This window comes from Apodemus sylvaticus, chromosome 11 (assembly GCF_947179515.1).
Source record: "Apodemus sylvaticus chromosome 11, mApoSyl1.1, whole genome shotgun sequence".
NCBI classification, from domain to species: Eukaryota; Metazoa; Chordata; class Mammalia; order Rodentia; family Muridae; genus Apodemus; species Apodemus sylvaticus.
Genome location: NC_067482.1, coordinates 81378927 through 81401062, shown reverse-complemented (window position 1 = coordinate 81401062; position 22136 = coordinate 81378927). Strand labels below are relative to the sequence as shown.

The 22136-nt window shown below is 43.4% G+C and overlaps 1 protein-coding gene across 3 annotated transcripts in view; it reads right to left on the bottom strand.

Annotated features, from left to right (window-relative positions):
• Ogdh (oxoglutarate dehydrogenase) overlaps positions 1 to 22136 on the bottom strand; it is a 66174-nt gene that overhangs the window by 13332 nt on the left and 30706 nt on the right. For all 3 annotated transcript variants that reach the window (XM_052199618.1, XM_052199615.1, XM_052199616.1), the window contains exons 5-9: positions 7362 to 7477; positions 3527 to 3681; positions 3161 to 3307; positions 2452 to 2542; positions 1761 to 1940 (exon numbers count right to left, since the gene is read on the bottom strand). In XM_052199618.1, coding sequence (XP_052055578.1) covers positions 1761 to 1940; positions 2452 to 2542; positions 3161 to 3307; positions 3527 to 3681; positions 7362 to 7477 — 689 coding nt within the window. The remainder of the gene's footprint in view (positions 1 to 1760; positions 1941 to 2451; positions 2543 to 3160; positions 3308 to 3526; positions 3682 to 7361; positions 7478 to 22136) is intronic.

The following is a 22136-nucleotide window of genomic DNA, read 5'->3' as shown; positions in this document are numbered from 1 at the left end:
TGGCTTAGCATCTCTGGTAGGAACCATTCTTTGGCTATATAGCCCATGCTTCTCCCAACCCCTTATACTAGTCAAGAGTTCTCCAAAAACACAGAACCAGTCAGCGAAGATGGGCATGGGATGCTTAGCCGGTCTGAGAAAGTGAGCTGGCATGTGTAAGTATGAGGCTGGGCAGGGCAGATACAGGGAAGAGGTGAGGGTGCAGTGAGTCTGAAACTACTGAAGAGGCAGAATTGCTTCACCTTTTGGTACTCCGGTGTTTAAAAGACTTCCAATGAAGTGGAATGACTATTCATGATCCAAGAATAGTCTAAAACTTGCTGTAGACAAGAATATCTTTGTGTGATTTTCCAGCTAACCAGCTCCTTTGACTGAGATTTTTAAAAAAGACCAATAATGTTGAATATTTCTCTGCAACCTTTCCCATTATTTCATTCCTTCAGGACACTTCTAACATTGTAAATAATGTCTACCTTATTGGCTTTTCTTTTCTTTTTTTTTTTTTAGTTTTTTAAGACAGGGTTTCTCTATGTAGCTCTGGCTGTCCTGGAACTCACTCTGTAGCCCAGGCTAGCCTCGAACTCAGAAATCCGCCTGCCTCTACCTCCCAAATTCTGGGATGAAAGGCGTGCACCACCACCGCCAGGTGCCTCAGTGGCTTTTCCCCACATTTTCAAATGCAGAAGTCACCGAAACCTATTTACAATCTCATTTTATTACCCAGTACCAAATATCTGGGCCAGTCCCATCACATAACCCTAGTGGTTTATTTATTTTTTATTTTTTTTTAAGATTTATTCATTTAAGTACACTGTAGCTGTCTTCAGACACCCCAGAAGAAGGCATCAGATCTCATTATGGATGGTTGTGAGCCACCATGTGATTGCTGGGATTTGAACTCAGGACCTTCGGAAGAGCATTCAGTGCTCTTAACCGCTGAGCCATCTCTCCAGTCCCATATCAAGTATTTTTAACCATGGAGTCATCTCTCCAGCCCTGATATGTCTGACTGCCTTATTTCTCACCTAACTACTCTACATCTATGGCTGTTTATTCTAAAGTGCTTCACAGTTCACTGTGCAATTCCGCTTCACTTACAACATGTTCACTGACTTCCTGACATTTCCCTCCTTCTATTAATCCCTAAAGTTCCTTGAAAGAAAGTTAACAGTGTCTTTTTGTTTGTTTGTTTTTTCTGAGACAGGGTTTCTCTGTATAGCCCTGGCTGTCTGGGAACTCACTCTGTAGACCAGGCTAGCCTCAGACTCAGAAATCTGCCTGCCTCTGCCTCCCAAGTGCTGGTATTAAAGGCATGTACTACCACTATCTGGCTAACAGTGTCTTTTTAATTTATCAATCAATGTATATTACCATGTACACTGATTTTTTTCATTTTTACATCACAATTAGTAAGAACTATACAATTTACTATGCAAATATAAAATTTGCTACAACTAAGAATTATATCTTAAAGTTAAATAATAATAAGATTACAGTCAGATAAGGGATTTTATATTTGAGCAAGCCAGCCAACCAATACCCAGCATTCTCTGTGACAAAAAGGAAATGCCGTCTGCACCCCACTCCTTTTCCTTGCAGTCCCCCTTTCTGTCCACAACTAATGGACAGAGAATAATACTATTGATGGTTCCTCCACCAACACTGTGAAGACACAGGTAGCGCCTCCCCCAGTCTTGGTGATTGTAAGTGTAGGAGGGCAGTGTGATGACGTCTGTACTCAGACCTCCCAGGGGCCTCACCTTCTTCCCTTCAGTGTCTCCACAGTAGAACTGCTCAGCTTTGGTCTTTCCCATCACTACAGGGTCAGCAGCCTCCAGGTGGGAAGGGTTAGCCACCAAGGACAGAGTGATGTTCCTGTCAGTCACACGGTTGATCCTGCGGTGATACATGCCCAGGTGGTACTTCATGTCCCCGGAACCCTGACGATAAAAATAACAAGTGATGCCGGGCAGTGGTGGTCAAACCTTTAGTCCCAGTGCTTGGGAGGCAGAGACAGGTGGATCTTTGAGTTTGAGGCCAGCCTGGTCTACAGAGTGAGTTCCAGGACTGCCAGTGTTGAAAGAAAAAACATTTTAAAAAATCAAAAAGACAAGTGATATTGGTTGGAGAGGTTCATTCTCAATGGCAGGTCCACATATGGGATTCTGACTCTTAGGGCCTAACTGCAGGAGGATAGGAGACTCTCCCCAATAGTATGACTCCCAGGCACAAATATATAGTTACTTGGGCAGAAGGAATATTCTTGCCCCGGCAGGAGGACTATAAGGTTGCAGGGTAGAGGAGGCTGCAGTTTCCAATAAGGAAGGCAAACTGTAAATGGTGTGCAAGAGCAGAGCTTCAGTTAAGAGGATTTTGAGAAACCTGTGGCTCCAGGGGGTCTCAAGCAAGCTGAGACAACTGCAGTGGACATATCTCCATACAGAACCTCACCTCATCAGCTGCCTCCAGCTTTGAGTCAAATTGACAGAATATTTGCTCCAGCTCCTTCCTGATGACATTTGCAAGCACGTTCAGTCGCCCTCTGGGACACAGGGAACAGTGAGTAAGCCCCAGGACAAGGCTGCTCCACCCTGCCCCTACCCAGGACACAGGAGCTCCTTGGTTTGTAGTCCCAGAATTGCTGTGATTCAAAGCTGACACGAACAGCAACTCTCTGGCCATTGGGCTTGTTGAGCCAAAATCCACAGACAAGAGAAAGGCAGAAAGTGCAGAACTACTTGCCCAGCTACCCGCCTCTCCCAAATCTCAGAGAACAGCCACTGTTACAAGTGAGATAGCAGGAATGGCACTGGGGTTGGTTTACTACGAGATACACTTTCATTATGTAGCAAAAGCTAGTTTAGAACTTACTGTAGCCCAGGATAGACTGCAATTTTGTGATTTTCCTGTCCTAGCCTCTCAAGAACTGTGACTATAGGCACACACTATGATGTCCACCTGGATTTAATTTGAACAAAATTCTCTCTAGAATGAAATCCAAGTGTAAGCATGTTTAGCTTGGAGAATGACTCTGCAGTCGTCCTGATGTGAGAGTGTAAGGCCCTTGAAAAGCAACCCATCTTAATACTCTCAGATCTTCCACCCCATGAAGGAGCAGCTGGGCCTTCTGTGCCTTCCAGGCCCCGAGGGCCTCAAGTACCTGTGCGGCATCCCCATGATCACATAGTCCACTCCATTTGCACTTGACATGTCAATGATTGTCTTGAGGGCAGGGATCAGCACCTCACAGCCTTCCAGACCAAAGCGCTTCTCAGAGGACCACTTTCGCTGTAGGAACTCCTCAAACCTGGATGGAGAACCAAGTAACTTGAGGAGCAGTGTCCATAGAGCCAGCCTCATTGTAAGCATTCTCAAGTGACAAGAGGGTACAATGCAGGCCAACTCTATTCTCCTGGCCAAACTTAACACATACTTGTTGCTATAGTCATTTTCATGCCTGGAGGACAGGCTACCTACACCCCATAAATGGGCCTGGGCACCCATGGCCAAAACCACACCTCTTTACCTGGTGGACCGTACAAGCCTGGCCAGCAGGGTCCGCTTCTCCTCATTGGTGAACTGCATGATTCCAGGGGTCTCAAACTTCTGCCGGATCCACTGGCATTGCTCCAAATCATTAATGAACATGAACTCCACACCAATGTGCTGGCAGTAGGCCATCTGTTCACATAGATACAAGGACACAAGAGTCATTGGCGAACATGGACTGCATTCCAGTGTGCCAGCCATAGGCCATTTGCCTGTCCACCACCCTCCATACCAGCAAGGGTATGTTTAAACCAGTCGAACTCTATGAAGATACCACTGCCCTCTTATTCAGACCAGAGGGAAGCAAACTTCCTTTTCCCATGCAAGGTACTGTGACAGAAGGCAGAAATCAAGTTGCAATCCTCCTGCCTCAGCCTCCCTAGTTCCGGAATCAGCCACACTTAGCTCCTGAGGTCCTTCTAACAGAGCCAAGTAACACTTTCTTAGCATCTGGGTCAGGGTACACTGAGAACCTGAGAGATAAGGGTCAGGCTAATGAACAACAAACGCATTATCTTCATGGTAAGTAGCAAAGACCATGCTAGCTTTGGACTGGATCCTTTTCTAAGAAAGGTAGGCTGTCTTTACAGCATGTCCACCATCTATGAGGAGCAAAGCCAGTGAGCTTGTTGGCTGCTTAAAGATTTTGAACTCACTATGTAGAGCAACTTGGCTTTGAACTCATGAAGATTCACCTACCTCTGCCTACCAAATGCTTGGATTAAAGGTATTCACCACCACCACTACCACCACTACAACGGCATGTGACACCATGCCTGGATGAAAGCACAGGTCTTGAATAGATCCAGCAAGTCTACTTGAATCACACCTGAGAAAGGAGGGACAGTCAGTTCTGCAAAGGTGGAGACCAGCAATGGAGCTGGCTCTTAGGGAGAGAAAGTTAAGCAGGGAAGAGAGACAGCTATAAAACTGGAGGGACCGTGTTCATTCCCCTCAGGGATGCCCAGCTCCAGCGTTCTTGCAGACTCGAGGTCCTTGCTGAGCCTTTACCATCTACACTGCTATCTTGGAGGCCCAGACCATGGGCAAGAAAGCAAGCCAGGAGCAGCGCTGAGCTAGCAAGGCAACAGCGGGGTGTCCGATGCTGCGATGCCAAAGACCCACAACCTCAGCCATCTTCAGAGTGCCCAGGGACTCATCTGGTCTACACAAATGTGCCCACCTGGCATTGGTAGGTAAAAGCGTATTGAATTTATGGTCAGATGCCTGCTCTTTGAACAGTGGGGATTAAGCAGGCTTTGCCTAAACTTCTGTTCACAACATACTACAGCTTTTGTAGCCAAAAGAAAAATCATATTGCTGGGAAGACTTTTGAAATTAAAGGTATTTTAATCAATATATATGACATTTCTTTTTCCTTTCAGTTTTTTTGAGACAGGGTCTCACTATGCAGGCTTGGCACTTTGCTATTAGACCAGGCTGGCCTCAAACTGAGAGATCTTTCTGCCTCTGCTTCCCAGGAACTTCTAAATTAGACTAAGCTATCCAGAGCCTCATAGCTCTCACCAACCTATCGTCATGTCTCAGGTTTTGCACACGACGACAGCAGAGTAAGGTGTGATTCTGTATAATTCAGCCCCAGAGAAGCTATTAACACCAAATGTCTTCCTAGCACACCAACAACTGGCGTATCTGCCTCTCATTGCCATATGTGTCCTCCTGATGGGGCAGTGCTGAGGACAGAAGACTTCCCTTGGTCACTACTGAGCTGACCTCTGCAGCTGTCTATTGCCTAGGTCCAGCCTTTGGTTTGTATGAGGGTGGTGTGTGCCCATATCATCAAGACTCCTAGAAAGTGACACAGGTTCTTGGTGTAAATGGCTTTCATCTGATTGCTGTCACTAGTAAGTAAGAAAGATGAAAGCTGGGACATACAGAAAAGCCCAGTCACTTGGGACACGGCTTCTTATGGGAGAACTGGCTTGTATGGGGCATTATCTGTGTGGTTTGGACGGGAGAACTTCCACGCCAATAGGAGCCACTAGAAATACACGAAACCCAGAAAGCCTAAGCCATAACTGTTATCCACAGAGCAACCCCAACTCAAAATAAGGAATGCACATAAACCCTCTCATTGTCATACAGGTTGTGACACTTAACTTACATGTGATGTGTGCATGTGTTAAGTTGTGGCACAAACAGAGCTTAGCAAATATATTTTCAGTAAGCTCAGTTTTCCAAGTAGAAGTGGGTGAGATGAATTTTCCTATTTTATTTGAGCCAATATATTAAACACATCATTTCAATAGTTAAAAGCTATTCAGGCATTTCAAGTTCTGTAGGCCAGGTTGGCTCAAACTCAGAGACCTGCCTGCCTCTGCCTCCTGAGCATTAGAACTAAAGGTGCATCCCATCACCACCCAGCATCGAGTGCTCAAGAGGGAACAGGCGGCTCCCAGGCGGAAGGAGGCAGGCTTAGACGGCATAGTCAGTGCGCTGACAGTAACACACAGGTGAGACCCCAAGTTAAACATGTCCTCAAGTTTATCACTCCTTCTTAACTGTTCTTCCTGATACCGATACAAGCAGTTTCTCCTTCTTGCTCTCCTGTGAAGGGCCCACAGATGAGGCAGCTCCTAGTTGAGATGCTTTTGACGGACACAGAAAGTTTCCCCCCTGACATTCAAATATTTTCTACCACTTGTGCTAAGTGTAGACTTGGAACATGCAAAAGATGAGCTCACTGGAATAAACATTAATCACTGGGGGAAGGAAAGGTTCTGACTTAGGGGACCCAGGCTGACTCTGACGTCCAACCAGGGCAGGTGCCCTTCAGAGTTCCATGACTGTGGCTGTTTCACACTGGGTTCATGAATCTGAATACCATAAGCAGCAACATCTAATAATGGTCCAGGGCCTCTCAGCAAATCCACTCTCTTCTGGAACATGCACCACAGCTGCCCTTATATACAGAGCTCAGGTAAAACCTTGTCCAAGAGAGACGGGCAACACACAAGCAGCCTGACACACGTCAGGCTCTCAGCTGCTGTTGGCAGTGCATACAAACGGGTCCCTAAGTACTAACAAAGTTCAGGGAGAAATGAAAGGAAGTGGTAGAACAGGGGCAGCCACCACTGTGTAGTGCACACTGGCTTGAGGCCTGTATAAAGGTTAGAGGACATTTTTCAGAATGACAACTTGCACCTGAAATAAAATCTAGAGGGATTCAAAAACAGTTTTTAAAAATGTTTTAATTGGCTCTTTGTGCTCCGCTCTCCCACATACTCTTACCTCTCTGCCCCTTGGGCTCTCCTCCCCCCTCTCCATGTGGTCATGGCCGGCCTCCACTTCACTTCTCTCTCTCCTCTCTCTCTCTCCTCTCTCTCTCTCTCTCTCTCTCTCTCTCTCTCTCTCTCTCTCTCTCTCTCTCTCCCAATAACTCCCATCCCCTATTCTGAATAAACTCTATTCTATACCAAAAAAAAATTTTTTTTAATTGAAAAGTAGGTTTCTAGCTATAAAACGGGAAAAAAAATATTATCTTTTACTTTCTTAAAAACACAGGACTGCTGGGCGGTGGTGGCGCACGCCTGTAATCCCAGCACTCTGGGAGGCAGAGGCAGGCGGATTTCTGAGTTTGAGGCCAGCCTGGTCTATAGAGTGAGTTCCAGGACAGCCAGGGCTATACAGAGACATCCTGTCTCAAAAAAACCAAAAAAAAAAAAAAAAAAAAAAATCTAAAAAACCAAAACCAACCAACCAACCAACCAACCAACCAAAAAACACAGAACCAAAACCAAACAAATAGCCAGGTCTGACATCTGTTAGATTTTTCCAAGAACTGTTCTTACCTCTAGCCGACGGATGATCTCCCGAAGAGGAAGTGCTGGCTCCTGTCCCCCGATGAAAGTGGTAGTGGGTAATTGGAAGACCTTGTCAAGATCAGACTCGTGTAGGCCATAGAACCCTACAGACGATGAGGGACAAGGCATACCCATGCAGGGATCACAGTTTAGAAAGGGAAGAGAAGGATACCCCCAAGGAGCAAAAAAAAAAAAAAAAAAGAAAGAAAGAAAGAAAGAAAAAATATCACATACCACTGATGTATATGAAAACAAGCAATATTTATCATCAGAACCAGAAACCTTAACAATAACTACACACTAAGATTATTACTAGGTAAACCAGAATAAAGCTATTATGCGCATATTAGTCTAGTGCTTGGCAATTATTTACAATTTAGAGTTAAATTTATTTGAAGGTTCAAAGATAAAAGCCAATTTGGGGAGGTGGAAAGAGTCAAAAGAAATCAATCAAAAAGTAAATAAAAAGTTAAGAATTATAGTAGAAAATGGGAACTGATAGAGAACAGCAGACCATATACATGAGTAGTCATTCAGCAGTAATGTGAGTACATATTACATAGTGAGTGACAAGGCTGTGAGGGAGAAATAGTCACTAGGAGCCAAGCGGCTGGTGGGAGACTGTTCTTCAGGACACAACTAGGGTAGCAGAGAAAAGGTTAAAAGCCTTTAACCTTGGACTAAGGGCAAGCGTTTCCCTGGAATACCCAAACTGCTAGGTGTTCTAGGGTGTTCTGCAGTGCCAGTCAGTTACAGCTCCAAGCCTCACTTTCCCTCTCCACTCTCCCTCGAGCAGTCACTACAGGGGATCCCCGTCATCTGAAAGCTGTTTCAGACTGGACAGAGCACCAGGCTTGCTTCATCTTGAAACCAGTAAAGGAGCAAACTATCAAATGACACCATCAGTCTGTTTCCAGTTTGGCGCGTACTCTGGGTGTTTTGTTTTTGTTTTTTTTTTAAGATTTATTTAGTACTGCCGGGCAGTGGTGGCGCAAGCCTGTAATCCCAGCACTCTGGGAGGCAGAGACAGGTGGATTTCTGAGTTTGAGGCCAGCCTAGTCTACAGAGTGAATTCCAGGACAGCCAGGGCTACACAGAGAAACCCTGTCTCGGGAAAAAAAAAAAAAGATTTATTTAGTATTATATCTTAAGTACACTGAGGCCTTCAGATGTACCAGAAGAGGGCGTCAGATATCATTACAAGATGTTTGTGAGACACCATGTGGTTGCTGGGATTTGAACTCAGGTCCTTCAGAAAAGCATTCGGTGCTCAGGGAACGAGAAAAATGCAAAAAGCCTGCAAACACACGCATGGACACAAGCCCCAGGGGGACTTTTTTGTTAGGTTCCCTGACAGCTGTTCATTAGTTCTGAATTTGCCTTGCTATGTAGACCAGGACGGCTTTGAACTTTAGGTAAGCTTTCTGCCTCTGTAGTGGAATTACAGGTGTGCACTAACATGTATGTCATTGTCAGTCTTCAACATGAGTGGCCCGGGAACCTATCTCTTCATGATTCTCATTCACTCAAGCTACGTCACCACCACCACCCCTTGCCTTTTTTGAGACAGGGTCTTTAAGCACAGCCCTAGATGTCCTCAAATCACAGATAAGCCTACTTCTGCCTCCTGAGTGCTGGGACTAAAGACATGCACCACCATGCCTGGCTTGGGGTATTACATCCTTAAGTCTTAAAGATCAAGTTATATCCAAACCCCTTTAATTTCATTAAAGCAAAAGGGAAAAAAACAAACCAAATCAAACTAAACAAAGTCCCCCACCCCCAACCCCCAGCCTGCAGGAAGCTGGTGGAGAATGTGGGTTACCCAGGCCCACTCACTTGTCTCTTATTTATTTTTTTTAAAGATTTATTTATTAAATAAGTACACTGTAGCTGTCTTCAGACACTCCAGAAGAGGGCGTCAGAGCTTGTTACAGATGTTTGTAAGCCACCATGTGGTTGCTGGGATTTGAACTCAGGACCTTCAGAAGAGCAGTCAGTGCTCTTAATCGCTAGGCCATCTCTCCAGCCCCCACTTGTCTCTTATTAATATATCATCAATAATGGACCAGCAGTTATGGGCGTCTGTCTCCTATAACCCAGCTTGTAAGCAACAGCTCCATGGTATTCATGGAGAAAAGCTAAAATATTTCTGTAGTTGTGCTTTTTAAGACAGGCTCATGTTATACGGACTGAATTAGCTTTGATCCAGTAGTAGTCTCCTAAATACTTTGATTACAGGGGAGCACTACTATGCTTGGTTTAATAATATTGTTTTTAAGAAACTACTTAGGTTCATAAAGCCCTGCCCAGGCTAGGCATGGCTATCAGAATCCCAACACTTTGGAGCTGAAAGCAAGAGGACCAGGAACTCACATCAGTGCTGGCTTCAGGAAGACTGTATCTCAGACAAAGCAGCAATAGCCACCAAGTAAAACAAGACAAAATACCAGAAATCTCCTGGTCAGTAGAAGGTCAGGGGCCAGAGTGACAACAGTAGACTATTCAGTATACAAAGTATCCAGGTCAGGACTGACGTTAGCAGTCACATATTCACATGCAGATGAGAACTGTGTGGCTACACTGGCAGCAGAAGGAGGCGTGACTCTTGGAAGGTCCTTTAGGTATAACACTGGGTTGTAATTCACAGCTCTTGGGTCTTACTGATCAGAAGGGCTGGATCCATTTCTACATCTTCAGTCATCTGGGAATGAGTCCCACATACATGCTTTGGGGAGGTGGAAAAAAAATCACTCTTTTCTTTCTTTTACTTTACTAATTCTAACTACAAACTTTAGACTTTGTTAAAACAAAAACAAAAATGGTAAAAGAGCCCTGCTGAAAGGGTGAAGGAAGGAAGGACAGCCAGGGAAGCCCTGGGTTCTCCTCCGCTCCCACGTCCTAGACAGGAAGCAGAGACTGAGCAGCAGAGAAACCTCAAGAAGTACAGACAGCAAAGCCTGCGGAGGGGCTCGAGGGGACAGTCAGGAGGGCGGCTCCGCAGACCAGAACACTCCTGACCAGTCCTGCTGCACTCTGGCCCACTGTCTCTCACTAACTTGTGACAAGCCTGAGCATCCACATCGAGGTTTTAGGGAAGACCCAAGAGTGAGTCTAAAACTGCCTCTTCTCGGAGGAAAAAACAGGAACAAGGCAATGCTCCTGACAGAGAAGTGTCCAGAGAAGATCTGTTATGACAAACCTATATGATTCCAAAATTCACAATACCAAAATGTTTTTGTTTCTATTAAAAAAATTCAGAATACATAACAGAGCTGGTGAGATGGTCCGTGGGTGAAAGGCACTTGCCCCCAAGCCAGATGGATGAGCTGATCCCCTGGTCCCATGCCGTGGGAGAAGAGAACGGATGCCTTTATGTTGTCTTCCAATGGCCACAGCACTCTACACACTAAACAGAGCATGGCAACGTATTCCAGACTTGGGAGGTGAGTAGGAGGTTAAGGTTAGCCTCGGGTACACAATGAATGAGGTTAGCCTAGGCTACATGAAAAAGCCAAATACAAATAGCAATCATCACTATCACCCTACTGTATAAAAATAGAAATGGAAACTTTAAAAGGTAGGCATAGAGCGGGGCGGTGGTGGCGCACACCTGTAATCCCAGCACTCTGGGAGGCAGAGGCAGGCGGATTTCTGAGTTCAAGGCCAGCCTGGACTACAGAGTGAGTTCCAGGACAGCCAGGGCTACACAGAGAAACCCTGTCTTGGGGGGGGGGGGGAGGTAAGCATAAAATTCCTAGCATAACAAGAAATAAAAGGAAAGAAATGAAATGAAGCAGAAATATTTTGGCAGAAGTAGTGGCACATGCTTTTAATTGTACATTTAGAGGCAAATAGAAGGATCTCTGTAAGTATGACACAAGCCTGGTCTATGTGACAAGATTCTGTCTCAAACAAACCAAAAAACCCAAAACAAAAACTAAAAGCAAAACCAAAGCAAGAATATTTCAAAATGGCTGGGCAGTGGGGGTGCATGCCTTTAATCCCAGCTCTTGGGAGGCAGAGGCAGGAGGATTTCTGAGTTCAAGGCCAGCCTGGTCCACAGAGTGAGTTCCCAGAAAGCCAGGGCTACACAGAGAAACCCTGTCTGGGGGTGGGGGGGAAGAATATTTCAAAATGAGTGAGGTGCAATAGCCAACAGTCATCCCATAAACAGATGTTAGAATTATCTAAGAATCAAATAACGTCATCACAAAACCATCTCAATGAGTAATTATAAATACAGTGACAAAAAAGCTGACTCACAAATTGAAATTCTTATTCTTACAAAGTGTCCTCTGACCTCCACAGGTGTACTATAGCACGTGTGCCCACACGTATACATACACAGAAAGATTAGTAAATACATTTTTAAAAAAGGAAATAAAAACCCCCAAAATACATTCACTAGATAGGCTCAATGTCACAGGTAAAGAGACTTAGTGGATCTGAAAATAGAAAAATAGACGCCTACCTACTGGATGAAAGCTAACATTAAAAAGCACTGAGGACATATGACAATGTAATTAAAGATTTTCCATTTATGTGGGGGCAAACTTCTGAAAGAGGGTACCTGAAAGGATACTTAGAAAATAGCTGAAAACTTCCTTAAATACATCAAAAGAGTTAAACTCCTAGATTCAGAAAGCTGACTGAATCCACAGGATAAGGCACAGATGCCAAAATGTGTAACTTGAGAAAATTTAAAACAAAGGAGAGTCTCCACTTACAGAGAAAAACAATACAAAGTAAAAAGAGATTTAGAGATTTTCTCAACATAAATCCTAGAAGCTAGAAAGTGGTACGCTGCTCCACAGCTGAAAGCAATCATATCTGTCTACTTAGAATCTTACAAACAAAACAAGGGGGATTAAGAGTTTTTCAGGTAAGAAAAACAAAACAATGTGTCTGCCCTGTCCCTCAAGAAAATCAGCTAAGAGCACAGGGGATGGCCCTAAAAGAATGGGCAAAGGAAATTAATTCTTCAGACAGATGGAGACAAGAGAAAGAAGCGATCTCACAAAGAAAGCAAGCACACAGAGCAGGAGTAAACATGACAGACCCTCCTGTTCATGGGCCTGCTGAATAGCTGGTGGTGGAGGCAAATGTCTTCAACACTGTCTGCTGTGGCTCCACTTCAAATGTAGGAAAAATATTTAGGACAGACACATTATAAATGGAGATAAAAGGAGGTAAGTTTTGTACTCTAGCTGACCTGAGAAATAATGTCATAAGCAGACTGGTAAGCTATGTCTATAGAGTGTAATTCATTTGAGCAGCTAAAAGAGCTAAACAAATAGATACATTCATAGAGATGGGGCTTTAAAATAAGAGTTTAAAAATCCAGGGGCTGGTTCAGTGGGTAAAGGTGCTTGCTGCACAAGACTGACCACCCGGGTTTACCTCTTGGAACGTATGTAAAGGTGGAAGGAGAGAACTCCTTACGCTGTGCTCGGATCTCTGCATCTGTACCACGGCTTGCACATGCCCCTCTCCTGCCCCTTATAACACATTTTTCTAAAAACCAACATTCTTTTTAACCATTTTTCAAGAATAAAGATATTCTATAGTGGTACTTATAACCCTCCCTTTGGCTTATACAAAATAAACTGGAATTTCCCTAGGAGTTTCTTCTAGGGAAAAGGCAAAGGCTGAAGCAGAGCCAGAGCTGCACTGGTCTCCTGGACAGATTCTCACAGCTCTGACAGACGTCAGAGAGCACACCCGAGATGAGGGCTGCAGCGAAGCTTGGCCAGCCTTCTGGGTTATACACAGCTCTCGCCCTCCTACTTAAACCTAGACTTTACGTTCAGATCCCAGAGATGGTCTGAGGAGGGTCACTTTACTCCTCTTCCCAATGTGACCAAAAAGAATTGAATAATTTTTGTTTCTCACCATTGCTTTTTTTTCTTTGTTTGAGGATGAGTAGCTGAACCTAGCTTGTTATGGCTTCCAGGGCCCTAACTGACACTAATAACTCCATAACAAAATGAAAAATACAAAAAACAGCAAAGAATAAAACAGTACACGTACACTCTTAATATATCAGTAACCACACTAAATATAAATGACATAAATAAAGAGAATTGGCAGAGTAGATTTTTAAAAACTAACAAAATAAAAATTCCACAGAAAAACTAGGACCTAAGCACATGATTGTTTATAAGAAACCTACAATACTGTGACATGACTAGATGGAAAATATTAGAACAGGATATTATGTAACATCAAAACAATACAAAGTAGGGAATATAGTACCAGGTAAAGTACACTTCAGAGTAAACATTTACTAGAAGGACAAAAAGATACATTATGACAAAAGGATCAATATATATACTGAGAAGACAGCAATTCTAAATGCAGGAGCAACAGATTTTATATAAATGTAACATATCAAAAGCTTGTATTCCCAACACTGAGGACAAGGCAGGAGGATTTCGACAAGTTTAGAGGCTAGCCTAGGTTGCACAGTGAGTACAAAGCCAACTGGGCTACACAGTGAGACCATGTCTCAAAGGGAAAAAAGCTACAAACAATCTGACCCAAAAATTAATAAGAAACTCAAGAAATGGGCAAATCTACATACATAGGTAATTGGAAGATTTCAAAAACCCCCCTTCTCTCTCTTAAGAGTATTTTTTTTTAAAAAATCAGAAAATTGTTATAGATCTAGGAGAACAAACTTCAAACAAGACTTAAGTGATGTTTACAGAACACTTCACCCTACAACAAGCAGCACTCTTCAGAAATGACCATGGGCCACACATCAAGACGGATGACAGACTAGGCCATTAGAACTAACAAAATATGTAGAAGGACTGAAATCATAACAGAATCAAATTAGAAACCAGTAACCCTTAGATACTAAACAATAACATTTACAAAACAAAACACCAGTATGGGGTAGGAGAAGGCACTGGATTTATTTATCAAAGCTTTCAGGAAATCAAAGGAGTACCAATATAGAAACTTAAAGTAGAAAAATATATACATCAGAAAACAAACAAACAAAAAGGCTTTAATCAATAATCTGTTTCTAACCCTGGCCCCAGGACTAAACAGGAAAAACAGACAGAAACCAACAGACAGACATAAAAACTAAAAGAACAGAAATCAGTGTAGTTGAAGGGCACAAAACAGTGAAAACCCAGGGAAACCCAGGGCAGCTGCTTTAAGATCTGCACACAGACTCGCCCTTTGTAAAACAAAGACAGCACAACTTATGGGCTGTGGGCGAAATAAGATGTCACTAAAGACCCCCAAGATATCAACAAGATAAAAAGGGAATATCATAAACAATCCAAGTAGCGGGGCGGTGGTGGCGCATACCTTTAATCCCAGCACTTGGGAGGCAGAAGCAGGCGGATTTCTGAGTTCGAGGCCAGCCTGGTCTACAGAGTGAGTTCCAGGACAGCCAGGGCTACACAGAGAAACTCTGTCTCAAACCCCCCCCCCCCCAAAAAAAAAAAAAAAACCAACATCAAAAAAATAAACTCTCCAGGTATTTTACAACTTAGAAGAAATGAACCATGGAGGAACACTTCTCACGTTACCTGTAAGTTTAACCTAATTCCTAACAAAATAAGGTTTCATGTAGACAGAAACATTTATTCTAAATGAAAGACTCTAAAACTGTCACAATAATAGTAAAAATAAAGCTTAATAATTACAATAATATAAATGTGAAATTGGTGAGAGGAGATGAACAACTAAAAAAGAAATCTGAAAATCCAAAGTAGATCCACGCAGATAAGACCTACCTTTCTTTTTTAACTTATTTTTTTTGGGGGGGGGGGGGGGGAAGAGTTCGAGACAGAGTTTCTTTGTGTAGCCCGGGCTGTCTTGGAACTCATCTGTAGAGCAGGCTGGCCTTGAACTCAGAAATTCACCTGCCTCTGCCTCCCAAGTGCTGGGACTAAATAAAGGTGTGTATCACCACTGCCAGGCAAGACCTATTTTTTTGAAACATGAATTTTTGAGAAAGTATTATACGTAGTTATCTGTATATGTGAGACATCCAGGTCCCAAGGCATGTGTGTGGAGGTCAAAGGCTCTCTCCTTCCACCATGTGAGTCCCAAGAATGAAACTCAGAGGGCTGGAGAGATAGCTCAGCAGTTTAGAGCATGGCTGCTCTTCCAGAGGTCCTGAGTTCAATTCCCAGCAACCACATGGTGGCTCACAACCATCTGTGATGGAATCTGATGCCCTCTTCTGGTGTGTCTGAAAATAGCTACAGTATATTTATATAAATATAATAAATAAATCTTTAAAAAAAAAACACAAAAAGAATGAAATGGGTTTGTTAGGCTTGGCTGCAAGTGCTTTAACTCACTAGCCAGATTCTACTTAATTTTGAGAAAAGTGCAAAAATCTTACTCAAGGAGAGACTTTCCAGCTAACAATGCCAAACAATTAGAGACTACGGGCAAAGTAAATATTTAAATACATCTCAATTTAGACACTGATCTTGTATACAGAGACATTTAAAATGGATTCTAAGCTTAAAGTTATAAGACATTTATAGCCCAGGCTGGCCTCAAACTTAAAGCAACACTCCTGCCTTGCTTCCCAAGTGGTAGGATTATAGGTGCAGTCCACTGCACCAATCAAAATATATAAAGGGAGATCTCTGGGATCTAAGGCTATGGGAAAAGTTAAAATTGACAACAAAAGTACAATGAGATGGAAAGTTTAATAAAGTGTACAACACAAAAGTGAAATCTTTTTGCTTAGTAGAAGAGCAGAAGTCTTCACCATGTGAATCCTTTAAAACAACTGCAATTCTATACCATGTGATACTATTCATCGCTAAAACACTAACAACCTTGGGGTGTCTCTACATACCAACCTCAAATGTTAACCCTGACGTTCCATTTTTATAGCCCTCATAAGATGACACCATCACAGAGATGGAGAAGACAGAGCAGTTCACAGGGGGTTACACTTTGAGGCAGGGTGAGGCTTGACTCTGGTGTGACATGCGCTACAGTCACAACAATACTGTAGAGGATAACTACTAAAGGTTGTGAAAGTCATTAATTCTTACAGATGCATGAGTCTTCATTTGTCTCAAAACACAAAGTTTAATATTTCTTAAATATTATGAAAAAGACAAAGGAAAAGAAAAATGTCTAAGAGAAGCCTGAAGAGAAAGAAACTGGCCAAATGAAAGTACGGCATAGGTAAAGATAGCAGGCAGATGGCCCCACCACCTCAACTCTGGATTCCTCAAGGGCATTCTCCCCAGAAACAAGGGTCACAAAGCACCCCCAGAAAGCTTTGACTACTACTACTCTGGTTGTTGTTTAATAAGAGAATGGTTTAGAAACCTTGTTCAAAATGCCCTGGAAGCAGAACCTGAAGGAATCCAGAGTCTAGCAAAACCCACAAACAACACAGAGGAGAGCACAAGCCACCATGCAGAGCTCATGTGGCCGCAGGCTGCCCTCGGGCTCCTGCAGGAACTAAGGGTGAATAAATAACGCTGCAAATGGACGTTGACAGCACGGTGACAATGAAGCATGGATAAGGTGAAATGCTCTTCAGAACACAAAATGAGCAGAAATGACCCTACACTAGGTCACAGTTCTACTTGCTGGTTATTAACTAAGTGAAAGGAAAAATATTTTAAAACAATTAAAGAATTGTAAAACACTGATTGATGGTGTGTCAACTTTCCCAAAATAACATGCTAGGAAAAGTTGCACATACTAATCAAATGAAGTCCTCAACTCCAGAAAGGTCAAAGGCTCATTATTTTCATACCTCCTACTGTTAGCATTCGAAGTCGTTCCTTGAAAACTGCAAGATCTGAGAGGCAGAGTGGGGTAGCATGGGTGAGCGCAGAAGGAAAAAGACAGGTGAGAGTTAGTTTAAAACCTCAACACCAAAATTCTATACCATCACCACAGAAATAGGCAACACAGACACTGTAATACCAACGAAGGGATGGAGGAACAGATGGATGGACACACACACACACACACACACACACACACAAAAGGATACAAGGATGGGTTTTGTGATCAAGGGTTCAATCACTGTGACCCGTTTTGGCATGTTTTGACTTGTTCATAGAAGAGCTGGAATATGGTAAATCAAAGGACAGGAAGGCCACTCCTTTGACACTGGAAAGCCACCAGGCAGCATCATTTGATCCCATCGCTCTAACCTAACCTCAAGAAGCCACCGACAATTACGTGTTTCTAGACCACTAGGTGGTAAAAGACAGAGGAAAAGAAAGTGAAAAGACCTGATGGGTGAAGCAGCCACCATTCAGAACTGGATTCAGGGAGCAGTCGATTATAAAGAGTAAGAGAATCTTTGGTCTTCCTGCATAAGACGGCAGAACTGGAACAGAAGAATTTAACACCCAATGATCCTAAACAACACACAGCTATGCACACCTTACACTCCTTCTACCTGGGAGCTTTCAGGAATTTCTGCCCCAGCTTTCCTGGCCACCAGCAAAGCTCAAAACACCAGATATATAAAACTCTTCACCCATGGTCACCATGGTCAGAGTGTGCACATGATGGGCAGCCAGGCACTTCCCTTCAAACAGAGGTTCAAACTAACTGAACAGATCTCAGTCAGCAGGCAGTCTCATTAAGACACTGATGCAAACACCAGGCAAAGTTCTGCCTTCTTCCTCCAGGGGCAAGCATCTCAGACCTAAGCATGCAAGCTCTGCACAAAGGCAGCACTGCTCGCTTAAGGCGAGGGTGGCAATTTTAAGTTTAGAATCAAGACAGGTCAACAACCTGATCCTCCAAAGCTCACACAGGGAAGGCTTCAAAGGGAACAGAAATTGCTCATTCTTGTTAAAAAATCTGAATACCATATGGGATATCTGGGTTGCTATCTGGGTACTAGGTATGCAGATACTTTTATTCCCTTTTTTGTACTTTGAAAAAAAAAAAAGACAAAAGGATGCAACCAAAAAGTGAATGAGAACTACTGTGTTGTCATTATAGAAAGCACAACTGTCTGCCAGCATATCTGAGTACTGTGAAGCCTTCTTAGCAATTACATTTTGGGTGTAGCTGTGTCACTGGAGTAGACAAGCTGCTAGGGACACAGCTGTGTTACTTCTAAAAGATAAGGATGCACATGGGGCTCAGGGTGACAGATTTACCAGTCCTCAGGCATACACAAAAAATCCCTGTTGAACACCTAGTGGCTTTGATGCCCTTTGAATACAGCTTCGGGAGACCTGTTTGCAGTCACCTAAGGAAGCTTACTGACTACTACTCTCCAGCTAACTGAGGTTACACAGCAGGCAATGCTAAACCAACTGGCATTACTCCAAAACTGTGATTAAAAAGCAATTCTAGAACCAGGTGGGATGGCACACACGTGTAGCTCAGCTCCGCGAAAGGCTGAGGTCGGAGGGTCGTGTGAACACACGGCTCTGAGACCAATCTGAGCAGGAAGAATGACTGCAGCTCAAAAACCCCAGGCAGTTGGGCGGTAGTGGCGCAGCCTGTAATCCCAGCACTGGGGAGGCAGAGGCCAGCCTGGTCTACAGAGAGAGTTCCAGGACACCCAGGGCTACACAGAGAAACCCTGCGCTGGGAAATAACAACAACAACAACAACAAAAATAATTTACAAATAGTAAAGGTACAATATGTTTGAGAATTTTCATATTTTTCCTTATATTTGTTTACAAAATGTTAATCTGAATTCTTTAATTATACTTAAATCTCAGATTAGGAAAGTAGTCATTATGTCCATGTGAAGTTACCATGGAATACATAACATGAGTCACAGATTTAGTTTGGGTACGATACTTGAAATGAAAAATTGAGGACAAAAGATCATGAGAACAAGATGCCAACCGTCCCTTCTCTGTGGCAAACTAAGCAAGAAGGAAATGACAGCACAGGGCACAAAGCCTGCAACAGCGGGTGCCACACTGCAGTTAGCACTGCAGGCTGACTGGCTTCTGATTAAGCTGCGACAATGACAAGCTCATTGTCCAGAACTCTGTCATTATGTAACATACGCTTGTTTCAACCTTGGCTCCTAAACCCAGGAGCCTTCTTTACGGTCATCTTGGAAAAGCCTCAAGTACCCTCTTGCCAGGAGAATGTGGGAAGCTACCTGCACTACAGCAGAAGCAGAAAACCCACGGAGCAAACCATGGCTATGGAGGACGGGAAATGTGTCCTTAAGGGAAGTCCATAACCTTGCACACATGAAAAATGTGCCCCTAGTCCAGACTCATGAGTACAATCCTAGAATATAACCCATAACTAAAATCATCTGTAAAATTTTAATGAAAAGCCTGTAGTCCTAGTTATTCAAGAGGATGAGGTAGTGGGGCCCTCTGAGTCTAGCCTAGGTGAGGGGTTGGGGGGCGGTGGGGGGAGTGGAAGGCATGGAGACAGACAGGAAGGAGAGAGATAGATACCAGAGGTGCTGGCTCACAAATAAAAGCCCAGCATTCCAGAGACAGAAAGATTAAGCTGGCCGACACCACAGAGACATACAATATAGGTGTGTTCCTCTAGAATTACAATATAGGTGTGTTCCTCTAGACTTACAATATAGGTATGTTCCTCTAGAATTACAATATAGGTATGTTCCTCTAGACTTACAATATAGGTGTGTTCCTCTAGAATTACAATATAGGTATGTTCCTCTAGAAGGCTTTTTTTTTTTTGGTTTCTTTTGGTTTTATCCAGACAGGGTTTCTCTGTGTAGCCCTGGCTGTCCTGGAACTCACTCTGTAGACCAGGCTGGCCTCAAACCCAGAAATCCATCTGCCTCTGCCTCCCAAGTGCTGGGATTAAAGGTGTGTGCCACCACTGCTCAGCTTTAATTCTTAATCTTAGGTGATATCATCACATCTGTCTTAAAGATGAGGTAACCGGCTGGGTGTGATGGCATACGCCTATAATCCCAGCACTTGGGAAGGCTGGCGGATTTCTGAGTTCAAGGCCAGCCTGGTCTACAGAGTGAGTTCCAGGACAGCCAGAGCTATACAGAGAAACCCTGTCCCGAAAAACCAAAAAAAAAAAAAAAAAAAAAAAGATGAGGTAATCTGGGGCTGGAGAAATGGCTCATCGGTTAAGAGCACTGACTGCTCTGCCAAAAAGTCCTGAGTTCAAATCCCAGCAATCACATGGTGGCTCACAACCATCCATAGTGAGATCAGACGCCCTCTTCTGATGTGCCTGAAGACAGCTACAGTGTACTTACATGTAATAAATAAATCTTTGGGCCGGAACGGGCAGGGACTGAACGAGCAAGATTGACTGGATCGGGCAGAGGTCCTAAATTCAATCCCCAGCAACCACATGAAGGCTCACAACCATCTGTACAGTTCCAGTGTTCTCATATACATAAAAATAAAATAAAAGATGAGGTGACTTGGGACACAGAAAGGTTAAGCATCTAGTTTAAGGTTATCCAGTCAGGGATTATAAAGTTTGTATTACAGTAAAAAGGAGATGCTGGGATTTACATGCTGTCTAAACTTAGTATCAGACCTATGTACATCAAAGGTGGCTGTTCATACTACTTCTCCTAGTTTCAAACATCTGACAATTGACACCTTTTTAACTTACAGATACTTTAAGTCATCATTTAAAATTCAGAGTATCAGAGATGGGATGTAGCTAAATGTATTTGCCCTGTTTCCCAGAGGCCCTCAGCTGATGGGGTGGGACTTAGGAGGAAGGTCACCATGGTGGCAAAGGGCTGCATTGACCAACACCTGGAAAACCCAGGCAGGAAAACCTTAAGTTTCAGACCAGGCAAGGCTATACAGAGAGAGTAAGATCTGCTTAGAAGTTTATAAATTTTCTTATTAAAATGAATAAAATTTACAGGATCAGGTGGCACATCTTTGTAATCCCAGAACCTGGGAGACGGAAACAGGAAAACTGAGGAGTTTGATGCCAACCTGGGCTACAGAGCAAGTTCTATTCCAGCTTGGGTGACATGAGACCCTATCGTAAAAACAAACCAACAACACCAAATGTGCGTTTCTCCTCCCTGACTCTTAGCTCACCCACATGCTCCTGGTCACAGGGAAGTGTCAGAGGATTTTAGAGAGCTCTGGGCCATTTCTATGTACTTGAGTTTTATGATTTATATCCTCACAGAAGCACAAACACACTGAGGACATCATCCAAAGTGGATATGAAGCAAGACTCCAGGAAGGCGGGAAAAAGGCAGGGCAGACTACTGGAACAGAAACTCAGAAGCTGGACTCTATTGGAAATCCTTAAGGTTTTTAACTCTTCAAAGACTGCTAATCTTGCCTTGACCTACAAGTCTGAAAGGGGAAATGGTAGCTTGAAGGCCCCCAATTTTTCTAATGTGCAGATAGAGAGGTACATTTTAATGCAGGTTCTATTGGTATAGGGAAGGGCCAGTTTTTGTCTCTGCTTCTCTCTAGTACAAATTTTTATCATAAATGGAAAACTAGCATTTTGTGGTCTCTAGCCTGACTGATTGATATAGGAGGGTCCTAGAAGGTCTCTGTTCACAGTGGGGTAAGAAGTCCACAGCCAGTGGCTCACTCTGAATGAAGCACATGGAGGGGACTGTACAAGTCTGAAGGTTTCAGAGTATTCACTAAACTCATGTGACACAAACAGGAGGATGAAGATTCCTACACAGTGGAAGGACGACACGAGGGAGAAGGCACTAGTACCACCTAGGAACCATGCAAAAAGACCATGGCTTATGAGCACAAACGTTTGCATCACTGAATCCCAGAGCAAGGCTGAACTCACAAGTTTACAT